Source organism: Plasmodium sp. gorilla clade G2 (assembly GCF_900097015.1).
Source record: "Plasmodium sp. gorilla clade G2 genome assembly, chromosome: 9".
NCBI classification, from domain to species: Eukaryota; Apicomplexa; class Aconoidasida; order Haemosporida; family Plasmodiidae; genus Plasmodium; species Plasmodium adleri (nom. inval.).
This window is the reverse complement of record NC_041701.1, coordinates 962,501-977,500: the sequence shown is the minus strand read 5'-3', so window position 1 is coordinate 977,500 and position 15,000 is coordinate 962,501. Positions and strand designations below refer to the sequence as shown.

Genomic DNA, 15,000 nt, shown 5'->3' with positions numbered 1-15,000 from the left:
AAAAAAAATATATATATATATATAATATACTTACATTATATTTATATATTTATATATTTATATTTTATATATATGTATATTTTTTTTTTTTTTTTTTTTTATTTCCAACTTTTTATTTGTGTACATTCATTATTCCCCATGAAATACTTCCATTTTAATAAATATAAGGAATACGCATTTTAAAATAAATAATAAAATAAAATATAATAAAATAATATTTAAAAATAAAAAAAAGCATTCACTCATATATATATATATAATAATAATATAAATAATAAATTATAAAAAAAAAAAAATATATATAAAAAAAAAAACAATGTTAATTTTTTTCTAATATATATTTATAAAATGACAAAACATTATATATATATATATATATATATATATATTTATTTATTTATTTATAATATATTTGCTTTTTTATAATTTTATGTATAAAAATAAATATAATAATTAAGATTTTCCAAATGATAAAAAGTTAAAAAAAAAATATATCAAATTTTATATAATTATATAATATATATATATTAAAATATATATAATCGGCACATATAAAAAAAAAAAAAAAAAAAGAAACAAAAAAAAAATATAACATTTATATTATATTATATTTAGTTATATTTATAAGAAATGTTCCTTCGTATATGAAAATATTTTAAAAAGCTTTTCTTTTAAAATATTTTCCTTTTGCCTCACAATTAAAAATTATAAGAAAATATGACAAAAAAGTATGGGTTGATAAATATTACTAATATATAAAATTTATATATGTCTTTATAATATTCATATAATATATTATATATATATATATAAATATTTAACTTTTTTTTTTTTTTTTTTTATATATATATATATTATTTATTATTTTATGCGCCTATCCATAGAAAATTAAAGTATAGTTTATCATATATAATAAATATATATATTATAATATATATATATAAATATAATAATATAATTTTATATATAATGAAGAAAAAAGACTAACGTATTTATTTAATTTATATTATATATATATATATATATATATATAAATATGTTTGAAAATTTTCGTTTTACAGTTTATTTCATACAAACTATAATAAATGTATAATCATATAAAATAAAAAAAATATAAAAGAATTATATATATTATATATATATATAATAAATATAACAAAGTTTATGGTTTTTCCTCTTATTATAATTATATATAAATGTATTATCCTCTTTTTTTTTTTTATATATATTTTTATCATATATAATAAAGATAATAAAAATATATATATATATATATAATAATATTATTTATAGTTTCTTCATTAAAAGTAAAATTTAGTTCAATCCTTTAATAAATATAATAAATATATATATATATATATATTATTTTATATATATTATATAAATATAATTTTTTTTTTAATATCTATTATATATATATTATAACTTATATAAGATCATTTTTATGTATTTTTTTTTTTTTTTTCTTATCTATTATATATATAATATATAGTGTTTTAAATAAAACATTAATATATATATAATATATATATTACATATTATATATATATATATATATATATATATTTGTATTTATATATTTTTTATAATTCATTATATTATATATATATATATATATAATATATATATATGTATACATATATACGTGCCTTTTAAATATAGATATATTATATAATATATATATACTACTTTGTAATTAGTTCGTATCGTATATTTTTTTTTTTTTTTTTTTTTTTTTTTTTTTTTTTTTAAAAAAACAAAATAATAGTTATATGAAAATTGAGTTACTTTTATGTTGATATATATTATTATATATATATATATATATATATATATATATATATATTTTTTTTTTTTTTTTTTATATTTCTATATTTAATTTTTTCTTATATATATATATATTATATTAATATATATTTATATAATTAGTTATTATTATTATTATATATATATATATATATATATATATATATATAATTTATATGTACAGATATTTGGTTTTTCTAATTTCTTTTCTTTATAATATATATATTTTTATATTTCTATATTTTATTATATATTTCTTATCATTTATATATTTTATTTAATTATAATATATATGGATGAGAAAAGAATTGTATATACAATATATTATTGTTATTGATTTATGTATTGAAAAAGGACAATAAATAAATAAAAATATATATATATATAAATATATTATGATATAGCTATAATTAGAATTGTAAACAATATATATAATAGTCTTACATGTACATACATACATATATTATATATATATATTTTATATTTTTTTTTTAAATCATAAATGAAAAACATATAACCTTTTTTTTCTTCTTAACTTGTTCATTTTATAAAATGAATGAAATAGCAAAGTAAAGTAAAAGAAATGGAAAAAATAAAATAAAATATTAATATTGAGATATATAAGAAGAAAAGTAGTAGTAACACAATAATGTATTCTATAAATAAATAAATATATATATATATCAGAAAAATATATATATATATATATATACACGTTAGTATTCATTCATTGTGTAGTCTTTTAAAAAAAAAAATTAAATTGAAACAATAAAAAAAAAAAATTATAGAATATGAATGAGGTAACTCTTAATTCAAAAATCTTAAGTGACAATAAAGAAAATAAAAATAGAATAAATGAAAATATAAAATATAATAATGAGAATAATATTAAGGATGATATTCATATGGGTCACATGAATAACAGTGTAAAGAATTTGTATAACGTATATATGAATAATAGTAATAACATAGATAATAAAAACAATATAAATCACCCCAACAACAACAACAACAATAATAATAATATTAATAATAATAATAATAATAATAATAAGAGTAGTAATAATAATCTGAATAATGAATATATGTTTAAATATTTTAACAATTATTTAAGTAAAGGTGGAAAAAGTAATGTACACGATATTAATAATGAAAATGTGGAATGTAATAATAATATGAACAAAGATATCGAAGAAAAAGATTTTACAAGCATCAAAAAGTATAATATAAATAATATAAATAATATGAATAATATGAATAATATGAATAATATAAATAATATAAATAATATAAATGGTACAAATAATATAAGTGGTACAAATAATATTAATGATAGAAACGTCATTGTTAATAGTCATAATAATAAATTAAATTATAATCACTTTCCAAATAGTGATTATTCCTTTGCAGATCTTTTATTAGATAATAAAAGTTTGCATTTAAAAAGTATGAATTCTCATAACAATGAAATTATTCATACGACCAATAATATTATAAACGAACATACAATGTCCAGTAATATAAATAATGATATTTCTAAAAATAATAATAATTATTATTTTAGAAATGAGAAATATGATAAAGATAATAATTATAGACATCAAGATGATCTTTATTATAATTCACCTTCATATACAAATGAAGAGCCGACGTCAAAAGTGAGTAATGACCATGTGTTATTAAGAGATCAGTGTAATGAAAATGTTAATAATTTTGATAATATAAATAATAATAATATAAACAGTAATAATATAAACAGTAATAATAATAATAATAATGAACATATTCATATGAATAGCAATATTAGCACGAATGTATCTGATATTACAATTTTAGAAAATAGGAAATTATTAAACATTTTAAATATTAATAATAATATAGAAAATAATTCTAATAGTAATAATTATAATAATGATAAAAATTATTTGTTTGAATGTAAGGATAAAGATATGAATTCCTTAACACTACAAGAGGAAATTTGTAAAGTGCAAGAGAAAGAAAATTATAAAGATTTTCTTAACGTAATAAATAAAAGAATGAAAAATATTACAAAGGATAGTAACAATAATAATAATAATAATAGTAATAATAATAATAATAATAATAATAATGTAAATATAAAATCTAGTTCATTTAATGATAAAATACCCATTGATAACCATACAGATAATATAAAAGGCATAAATAATATTAATAATAATAATAATATTAATAATAATAATAATAATAATAGTAGTAGTAGTAGTTGTTGTTGTAATTATAAAGCTACTAATATATACAAATATAATAATAACCACCTTAATGATAGTAATAAAAATACTAATAATATTATTAATATGAATGAAGATTATTATAATGAATTCACAAATTTAGAAACGAAAAATGAGAACCATGGAGATATGAAATTAGAAAATGATTATCAAAATAATCAAGATATTGAAAATGTATTGAATGATCATAATGAAATACATCTTCATGAACATAATAATAATAATAATAATAATAATAATTGTTATAGTTATAGTTATATTTATAAAAATAAAAGTACCACATTAGGAGAATCTTTAAAGCATCAAGAAGTTAATACTTCTATTTTTTCTTATACTAATAAAGCAGGTTTGAATCATAATAATGAAGTCATAAATTTCTTAAGTGATCATAATTTGGAGGTAGAAGTTAAAAACGTGGTATTACCATTGTCGAGTAACAAAAATGTGTGTGATGTTACAAGTAATAATAATGATAGTATGAATAATATAAAGAATATGGACATTAATACAAATCATAATAATAATAATAAAAGTAGTAGTGTTAGTAATAATAATCATTTTGATGATCATCATAATAGTTATCATACAGATAATATAAACTATGAAGAGTTCTTATATAACAACGATTTGAAAAAAAAATACAGTGATCATTTTATTGACGTAGAAGAAGGTATCAGTGAATATAACTATAAACGTCTTTTATCATATCAAAAAATGAAAATGAATATTAATGAGAATAAAAATATTACAACAAATAATGATAATTATATGAATAATTTAAATAATAATGTTTTTTCTTCAAAGGATGACAATATAAAAACAAACGAACATAATAATAGTAATAATAATGATAATAATAATATTTCATCTTTTTATAATAAAAGTAATAACAATTTTCTTATTAATAATGATATATGTGATAATAATAAAAAGGATGAAGAGACTGTGGCCGAAAAAAATACACATATTTCATATAATACATATGAAAAAGAAGAACAAAGAAATTTAAAACATTCTAATAGTTTAGAAAATAATTATATAAATGTAGATAATGCAAGAATAGATAATTTCTTTTCTTACAATTATATGTTCGATGATAAAAAAAATAATAATGAGAATGACATACTAGACTGTGAAAATAATAGGAGTACAACATATACAAATAATAATAATAATAATAATAATATTGATGATGATGATAAAAACGATCATATTGATGATAAGAATGATCCTATTGATGACAATAATTCAAATATTAATCGTAATAATTTTAAAAAAAAAAATAGCATTAATAATAATAGTAGTAATAATATGTATCATTTTGATAATAAAATATATAAATTCGATAGTGTAAAGAAAAAAAATATATGTCCTATTAAGAACTATGATTCATATTCTTATAATGATAAAAATAATAATGGTGTAAATGATGAACATGCTTTTTATGGTAGTTTTTCAAATAAAGATAAAATGAATAATAAAATTAAGAATCATAAAAATAATAATATGAATAAGAGTTATATAGATATACATGGTACTGATACAAATGATAATTTTTTTATAAATGATGGTTTTAATAATAATATGGGAGAAAATAATTATGTAAATAATGTTTATAATAATGAAGACAATGTTAATAATAATATGAATGGTAATAATAATATGAATGGTAATAATATGAGTGAATCTAACTCTATTAATCTTTCTATGCATGGTGTGAAAGATGATAAATATAATAGTTCTATTAATTTAGAAGATCAAAAAGATATTTCGAATAACTGTCATAATGATATAAATGGGAATACATATGAAAAGATTAATCATAATATGGATGTGCATGCACCTAATACTAATCATAAAACGAATCAAGACAATATGAAAAATGGATTTGATCAACAGTGTTATATGAGTAATGATAATATGGAATATATAAAGGATAAAATGACAAATATGAATAGTGTGAATAATATTAATAGTTTGAATAATATGAATAGTGTGAATAATATGAATAGTGTGAATAATATGAATAGTGTGAATAACATGAATAGTGTGAATAATATGAATAATTATAATTTACATCATATTAGAATGACTAAAGGTGATGATAATAATCCAAATAAAGGAGATATAGGATATCATCTGAATAACTCTCAAGTTATAGAAATGAAGAAGAATGATATTATATACAATGATATGAATATAAACTATGACAATATGAATAATAACATTAATAGTAATAATAATTATAATATTAATATGAACGATCAATATAATAATGATTCTTTAAAATATAAAAATAGTTTTATTATATCCAACAATTTATGTGGAAATAATATGAATAATATAAACATTTTAAATAATGTAAATAACATGAAAGATATAAGTACCATGGATTTATTAAATAATTCTAGAAAGTATAGTAGTATGAAAAATGTTGTAAGTACTATGGATATATTAAATAATGTGCACAATATTAATAATAGGAATAGTGTGAATAATATGAATAATATTAATGGTGTGAATAGTATGAATAGTGTGAATAATATGAATAATATGAATAGTATGAATAACATGAATAACTTGAATAACATGAATAACTTAAACAACATGAATAACATGAATAGTATGAATAAAGTTATAAAAAATGTAGTAAATGTAAATAGTATGAATAATATTAATAATATGAATAATGCTAAAATGGTGAACAGTTTTAATAATCTTAACAATATGAATAGTATAAATAGCTTTATGAAGAAAAATAAAAATTTGGAAAATGATATTCTTAAAAATATGAATTCAATGAATAATACATTAAAAAATATAAACGCAATACATAATAATATAACATGTAATAAAAATGGAAACAATTCTCAGATTTTAAAAAATAATAATATTGTTCATTCGTTTGCTCATAATCCTACAAAATTATTAATTAATAAACAAAACATGACTTCTAATAAGTGTATGAATATAAAAATGAAGAATATAAATAATAATCATCATGTGGGTGATTGTAATAATAGATCATTGATGAATAAAAATGTAATGGATTTTTCCCATATGAAGGATAATAAAAATTTTCAAACAATAAGTGCAAATAATAATTTAGGCTATAGGAAAAATATTACATCCAATGAAAGTAGTAACATGAATAATATGAATAATATGAATAATATGAATAACATGAATGGTGTGAATAATATGAATAATATGAATAATATGAATAATATGAACAACATGAACAACTTAAACAACTTAAACAACATGAATAATAATGTAAAGGTTAGTGACAGATTTAATGGCTTCCTAACAAATAATAAAAAACCAGTAATGCCAAATATGTTAAATATTTTAAATAAAGAATATGGAGAAAAAAAATTATTGAATAATGATAACATGGAAAATTTGATTAATAATAATAATATCAATGGATTTATAAAAAATGAATCAAGTGTAAAACAAACCATGAATCAAACCATGAATCAAACCATTAACCAACCATTGAATCAATCATTGAATCAATCATTTAACCAGGTATTGAATCAAATGGAAGAAAGACGAGGGAGCTTGATGAATAACCAACGTGATAATAATGTAGACTTTTTAAATATGAAAAAAAATTCTCTTCATATAACCATTCCAAATAATAATATAAAAATAAATGAAAATGATTATATGAATAAGACTAATTTTAATTTAGGTGTAGTTCCAAACAACAAAAGAAATAATTTCTTGAATGATAATATGACAAATATAATGTTAAATAAAAATATAAACAATTTTTTAAATAATAATCGAACCAATATACCAAACAACATGAATTCGTTCTTATCAAATGTTGGTGTTCCAACAAATATTTCAAATAATGTAAATATAAAAAAAAACGAACATGCTTTTAATAATATGATGAATATTCATGTGGAAAATAAAATAAATAATGTAAGAGATTCTATAAATACATATGCTAAGGACAATATGAGTGATAATATGTATTCTATTCCAAATCAGAATATGAATCAAGCGAATAATAATATGAATAATAATAACCTTATGACAAATAAAATGAAAGTTAATAAAGATACTTATACATATACGCATGGAAAAAGTGGAATACCAATTCCTTCTCATATGATCTTATCAAACCAAAAAATGAATGAAGAAAAACGTGCAAATAAAATGGTAGAAACGAATAGTTACAATAATGTGAATAATATGAATAATATAAATCATATAAATCATATCAATAATTTAAACCATATCAATAATATAAATCATATCAATAATTTAAACCATATGAATAATTTAAACCATATCAATAATTTAAACCATATGAACAATAACAATATTAATAGTGTTAGTGCTTATGCTAAGAATTCACTTAATTTAAATAATAAGAACGATCTTAATAAAAATATGCTGGATGAATCCTTCCAAGTAAATAAAAATACATACATTAATGATGGGAATAATAATTATTTAGATAACATAAGAAATGTTCATAATAATAACATAAAAGAAAATTATTATCACAACAATTTGAATATTCCTTTGAATAATAAAAACACAACAAATAATAATATGAATGATAATTGTATGTATAATAAAAATGAAAAACTACATGATATAAATAAGAACAATATGGATATTTTAAAATGTCATGTGGATGATCGATTAACAATGACAGGTGATACAATGAATAATGTTGCTCACCCTTATAAAAATAATGTACTTATGAATCAAAATAGAAAGACAAGAAATTCAAAAAATGAAGAGATATTAAATTTTATAGAAGAAAATGGAAATATAGATGAGAGGATAATAACAGATATACATATGGATGATAAAATAAACGAAAGAAGATATATAAATAAAGAAAATTTAATAATCAAATGTGAAAATAATCGTGATATAAATTATATTGATAAGAATCAAAAAATTGAAAGTGGAAAAATTATTGATAATATGAATAACAGTATTAAAAATAATAATTCATTTTATCAAAATAATATAATTATGCCAAACAATTATTTATATAATAATAATATTAATGAAAATAACAATGTAGTATTAATGAAAGGATCTTTAAATTATAAGGGTGTTATAAATAATGATAAAAAAATGGAACAAGCAAATAAAAATTATGTAGAAAATAATATTGATATGTCTAATATAAACTCGTCAATTCTTAATCATAATATGCAAAGTAATATTAATGTGTCTCTTAAATATAATCCAGAGGTCATTATGAATAATGAACTTCACAACAGTATGAAAAATATAAACATCAAAAATAATAATATGAACAATAATATCAACAATAATATCAACAATAATGTCAACAATAATATCAACAATAATGTCAACAGTAATGTCAACAGTAATGTCAACAATAATGTCAACAATAATGTCAACAATAATAATCTTATTTGTTATAGAAATATGGACTGTCATAATTATATTATAAACCAACACAGTAATAGTATCCCAGAGAAATATAGCAAAAGCAAACAAGCCATTGACAATAACAATATGAAGAATAAAAATATTCCAAATGTACTTGAGAATATTGGTGCATGCAATAATAATGTAGTAAAAGGATATTATGTTAACAACCACATGAATGATAATAAACAAAATTCTTATGATATAGAACATGGGAATTACAAATATATATCGAATAGTAGTGATTTAACTAAGAAGAAAAAAAAAAATCATGAAAATATGTTTAGAATGTCTAAAAGTCAATTATTAAGTTTAGAAAATGATATAAAATATTTACAATCTTTAACATCATATATTATTAAACCGAAAGATTTATATTTTGAAACATTTGAAGAAGTCGATGTATTATCATACGATAAAAATGAAGAGTATATGAATAATATCATTCATAATAATAATAACAATATTTTGAACTCAGATGGTATGATCCATATTTTAAATAATGGAGCAACCAAAGATTATGGATTAAGTGGATGTAAAATTAATAATAAAGATTTTTTCAATGCAAAAATGAAAAGGGAAATAAGAAAAACGAAATATTATACAAATAAATTTAGTAATAAATTAAAATATACTGTAATTGAAGAAGGGTCATTTGGTGTTGTATATAAAGGATGGTATAAAGGTATGAATGTAGCTGTAAAAGTACCAGTTGATAAAATGGCTAGACAAGATCCATATGGATTAACAAAAAGATCAATAAATGAATGGAAAATTTTGGCAAAATGTGATCATCCAAATATTATTAAATTATGTGGTGGTATAATACATAGTTATTTTGATATTTGGCTAGTTACAAAATTAGTAAATGGTTTAGATTTACATACTATTAAAAATAATATGAATAAAGATGAAAAAGTTCTTGGTATAGATATATCATTAAAAATGTGTAGACAACTAGCTGAAGTTATTAATTTTTTACATACACCTATTAAAAATAAAAAAAATGTAATCATACATAGAGATATTAAACCAGAAAATCTAATTATTGATAGTGATTGGAATATACATTTATGTGATTTTGGTGATGCTGAAGAATGTGAAGATGGTATTGTTACTAATGTATCAGGAGCAACATGGATATATGCTCCACCTGAATTATTAACTTGTCATCCATTAAAACAAAGTAGTGATTATAATTTCTTAGATCATACTAAATTATCATATAAATGGGATATTTGGTCTATGGGATGTGTATTTCAAGAAATGATGAACCTACCATCACCTTTTCAACATTATATTATTACATTTGATGAATCTGATCAAATCTATGAAAAACTAGTTGATGTATTTACAAAAAAATTACCTCCTTGTATTCATTCCAAAATTGAAAATTCACCTTTTGCTGATATTATTAGATTATGCTTAAATTATGATCCTAACTTAAGACCAACAGCATCAGAAATTGTTCAGCTATTGAACCAGCCAGATGAATATTTACTTCTAAAGAGGAAATAAAAAACATATTTCTTTTGCACACACAAACACATATATATATATATATATAATTAATCTTTAAATATTTAACTACATTCTAATGAGCATATTAAAAATATGCACACCATAAATAATATATCACATATATATATATATATATATATGGGTGTATTTTTTTTTTTTTCTTCTTTTTTTTTTTTTTTTTTTTTTTTTTTATTCATTTTATAATTGCATTGACGCCATTTAATTTCATGACCTTTAAAATTTTGTACTTGAACACAAAAAAAAAAAAATTGGTAATAAATGTGAATAATCAAATGAATAAATAAACAAATAAATAAACAAATAAAAATATGTGCACACATCATATATATATATATATATATATATATATGTATGTACTTGTGTATATAATACAAATTCGTTTTTTAAAAAATTAGGAGCTTTTTATAATAAAGACACATCTCCTATTGTGATCCACATATATATATATATGTATTATCATGAGACCATGAAACATGTTATTTATAAAAATATATACACCTATATTATCATATATATTATTTTATTTTATTTTATAACAGTTAATTATTTCTAGCATTTGCTCAAATTGATCACTTAAATATTTTGCAGTAGGTCGAGTGGTAGGAAATGGATGTAAACACTGTTTTATTAAAAATATAATATTCATAAAAAGAGAATGATAAAGAGAAGAGAATATATTATTCTCACATATAAAATTCAATTTAACTCTATCAATGTTAATATATCTTGGATGATAACATGTTTGTATTGAAAAAAAGAAAGGAGAAGGATCATTTTTAAAAGGTATTTTCTCAAAAATAATTTCATACATAATAACACCAAAGGAATAGATATCACTTTTTTTTGTATATTCTTCTTGTCTTAAAACTTCAGGTGCTATATAATAATATTCATCATTTTTTTTATTTATATAATAATAATATAAATGGTTGTTACTAAATGACAATAAGTTTGATATGTTATTGTTTTTTATATTATTAATTGTAGTAAAATAAGGGAATGGTAAAAACATTTTTTCATTCAAAGATATATTATTATAAATATCATAATCATTTTTATTTTTTCTATTCGGTTCTTTATTTTTTTTCATTTTATAATCATAAAAACTTTCAATAAATGAACATTCAAAATTATATATTTTTATATCTCCTTTTTTTGTTATCATTATATTTTTACTGTTTATATTTCCATGACAAATATTTTTTTTATGTATATAATATAAGCACGATGAAATTTCGAACAATAATTTTACAATTTCTTTAAATCTAAAGGTGTTATTATGTATATGGTTCATACTATTAATATTATTATTGTTATTATTGTCACTATTATTGTCACTATTATTGTTATTATTGTCAATATTATTATTATCATGTTGATTGTTATTTATCTTATCATTTATATCATTTTTATTATATCCCTTTTTATATATAAAATCATATAAAGTTTGACCTTTTATATATTCAAAAACAATACCACATTCTTCCATGTTATCAATGAATATATTTCCTATACATTGTAAGATACTTGGATGTCTTAAATTAGATACTATTAAATATTCCTTTATGTATTCAATTTTTTTTATTGATTTATCAATTATATTATTTTTTTTATTATTATATGTCTTTTTATAATTGGTAGGATTATTATGTATATATATATATTTTTTTTTTTTTTTTTTATATTCCTTTGTATTAATAATCATATTATTATTATTATTATTAATTTGTCCCTTTGTTTTATTATGTGGAGGATATATTTTATTGTTCTCAATTATATTTTTATCATGATATGATAAAGACTTATTTGTCATATTTTCATAGTCTCCTAAATTTTTTTCATCATTTGTATATTCATCTTGTTGCTCTTCTAATTTGAGTAAATTCTTTTTAATATTTTTCAGATTATTAAATAATGTTTCATTTATTGATTCGTTATATAATAACCTATGAGCAGCATTGAACAGATTGTTCTTGAAATTTGGAAAGGTCTTTTTTTCGTCTGTATTATTATTTTTATTATAATCATTGTTATTTTTGTCATATTTATCATCCTTATTATTTTGTATCTTTATAGAAATATTTATATCTGCATTATGATCAGCTACTTCATTTTTACCTTCATCATTTATATGTTGCATGTTCTCATCACTTTTTTTTTCAATACGTTTTTCGCACGTGCCATTTATATTTAGTAATATATTTTTTTCCTTTTTTTCACTTGATTTATATATATATATATTTTTTTTTTGTGTAAAACCTTTCAAATATACCCGTGAATTTTTATAATAACATAAAAAATGATTTGGGGGTATACTCTTATCAAATTTTTTTATTATAAAAACTTCCTTCTTATTTATAGAATGCTGTGCATATGAAGACTTGTAATCATTGTATATAAGCATATCTTTTTTTAATACTTTTAAATATATATTATGAATATTATTAAACGTATTAATTATATTCATAAGAAAAAATATGTGTTCTTTATTACTTATTCCTAATTCTTTTAAAACCTTAGTATTTAAAATAAAAAAAAAATGAAGCCCTTTAATTTTATTAGATGAAAAAGATTTAATATATCTATTCAATTTAAATAAATATAATAAAATTAAAATATGGTCTTTTTCCCATTGGTAAATATTTTCTATTTTTTTTTTTTTATTTAATTCTTTTAAATAAATAAATAGATTTTCATAAAAGAACAAATAATCTTTTGAATATATCCCATTGTTTATTCTTACATTATTATTATTATTATTATTATTGTTATTATTTTCTGTTTTGTGATTAATTAATTGTAAATTGTTAGAATCGGATACGTTTATATTACAATTTGAAATAAATAATTTATAATATTCTTCTTTTTTTTTTTTCTTTCTTTTTATATGTGAATGGGCTAATTGTTCATACATTTCAAAATGAAATATATCATTTTGAGTTTTTTGATTTATATCACATTTTTTATATTTTTCATATATATCACAATTGTCTTCTTTTATTATTCCGTCTTGCACAACATTTGTTGGAAATTCAATTTTTATTTTATTTTTCATTTTTTTCATTTTTTTTATTTCATGTTTATTCATATTACTCTCACTTTCGTCACCCCTTTGTATGCAAAAGTCACTCATACAAGAATCTGTATGATAAAATAAAAACATATCATTGAACAGTCTTTTACTTTTTGTTATATCATATGGATATAATCTTTCTTTTGAATAAGACATATAAGTAAACTTGTTGGTTTCATTATAAGAAGAAGAAGAATCCGATTGTGTTTTTTTTTTATCATTCTCTACTTTGTTTATATTACTTTTATTTTTTGAGGATTTATCAAAAAAATGAAATTCATAGTTATTATTACCATCATCATAAATATTATTATTATTATTATCATCATATATATTATTTTTATTATTATTATTATCATCATATATATTATTATTATTATTATTATCATCATATATATTATTTTTATTATTATTATTATCATTTATTTTATTATCATTTATTTTATTATCATCAATTCTCAAATTTAATATATCCGTTTTATTTATTATATCCTTTAGAAAATTCAAATGGTCATCATAATTAATATATTGTAATATCCCTTGAGAATTCACACACTCCTTAATCTTATTATTTTTCTTATTCATCGATTGAAACAGATGACTTGTCAATTCATCAGACATCCCAAATAATTTATCAAATACCTGCTCATGTATATTCCTACATAAATTTTTATCAATATAAAATGGAAATATATCATCCATTTTTTCTTTATATAATATTTGTTCATCGTTATTATATATATATAAATATATATCCATATATTTAAAAATTCTTATCATACATTTTTTCTTATTCCATTCAAACAAACAAAAATTCAAACTCCTCTTTTTTCTTAATATACCAACACCATTCATAAATCCATATTT

The 15,000-nt window shown here is 18.3% G+C and overlaps 2 protein-coding genes across 2 annotated transcripts in view; one reads left to right on the top strand and one right to left on the bottom strand.

Moving 5' to 3' along the window:
- Positions 1 to 2,597: 2,597 nt before the first annotated feature.
- PADL01_0925100 (protein kinase, putative) lies at positions 2,598 to 11,036 on the top strand (the record flags this gene model as incomplete). The annotated part of the gene is made up of 1 exon (XM_028681936.1): positions 2,598 to 11,036. The coding sequence occupies one exon, from the start codon at positions 2,598 to 2,600 to the stop codon at positions 11,034 to 11,036; it is 8,439 nt and encodes a 2,812-aa protein (XP_028538264.1).
- Positions 11,037 to 11,580: 544 nt separating this feature from the next.
- PADL01_0925000 (protein kinase, putative) overlaps positions 11,581 to 15,000 on the bottom strand; it is a gene marked incomplete at both ends in the record, with an annotated part of 4,202 nt that continues 782 nt past the window's right edge. The window contains one exon of the mRNA XM_028681935.1: positions 11,581 to 15,000. This exon is cut by the window's right edge and continues 74 nt beyond it. Coding sequence (XP_028538263.1) covers positions 11,581 to 15,000 — 3,420 coding nt within the window.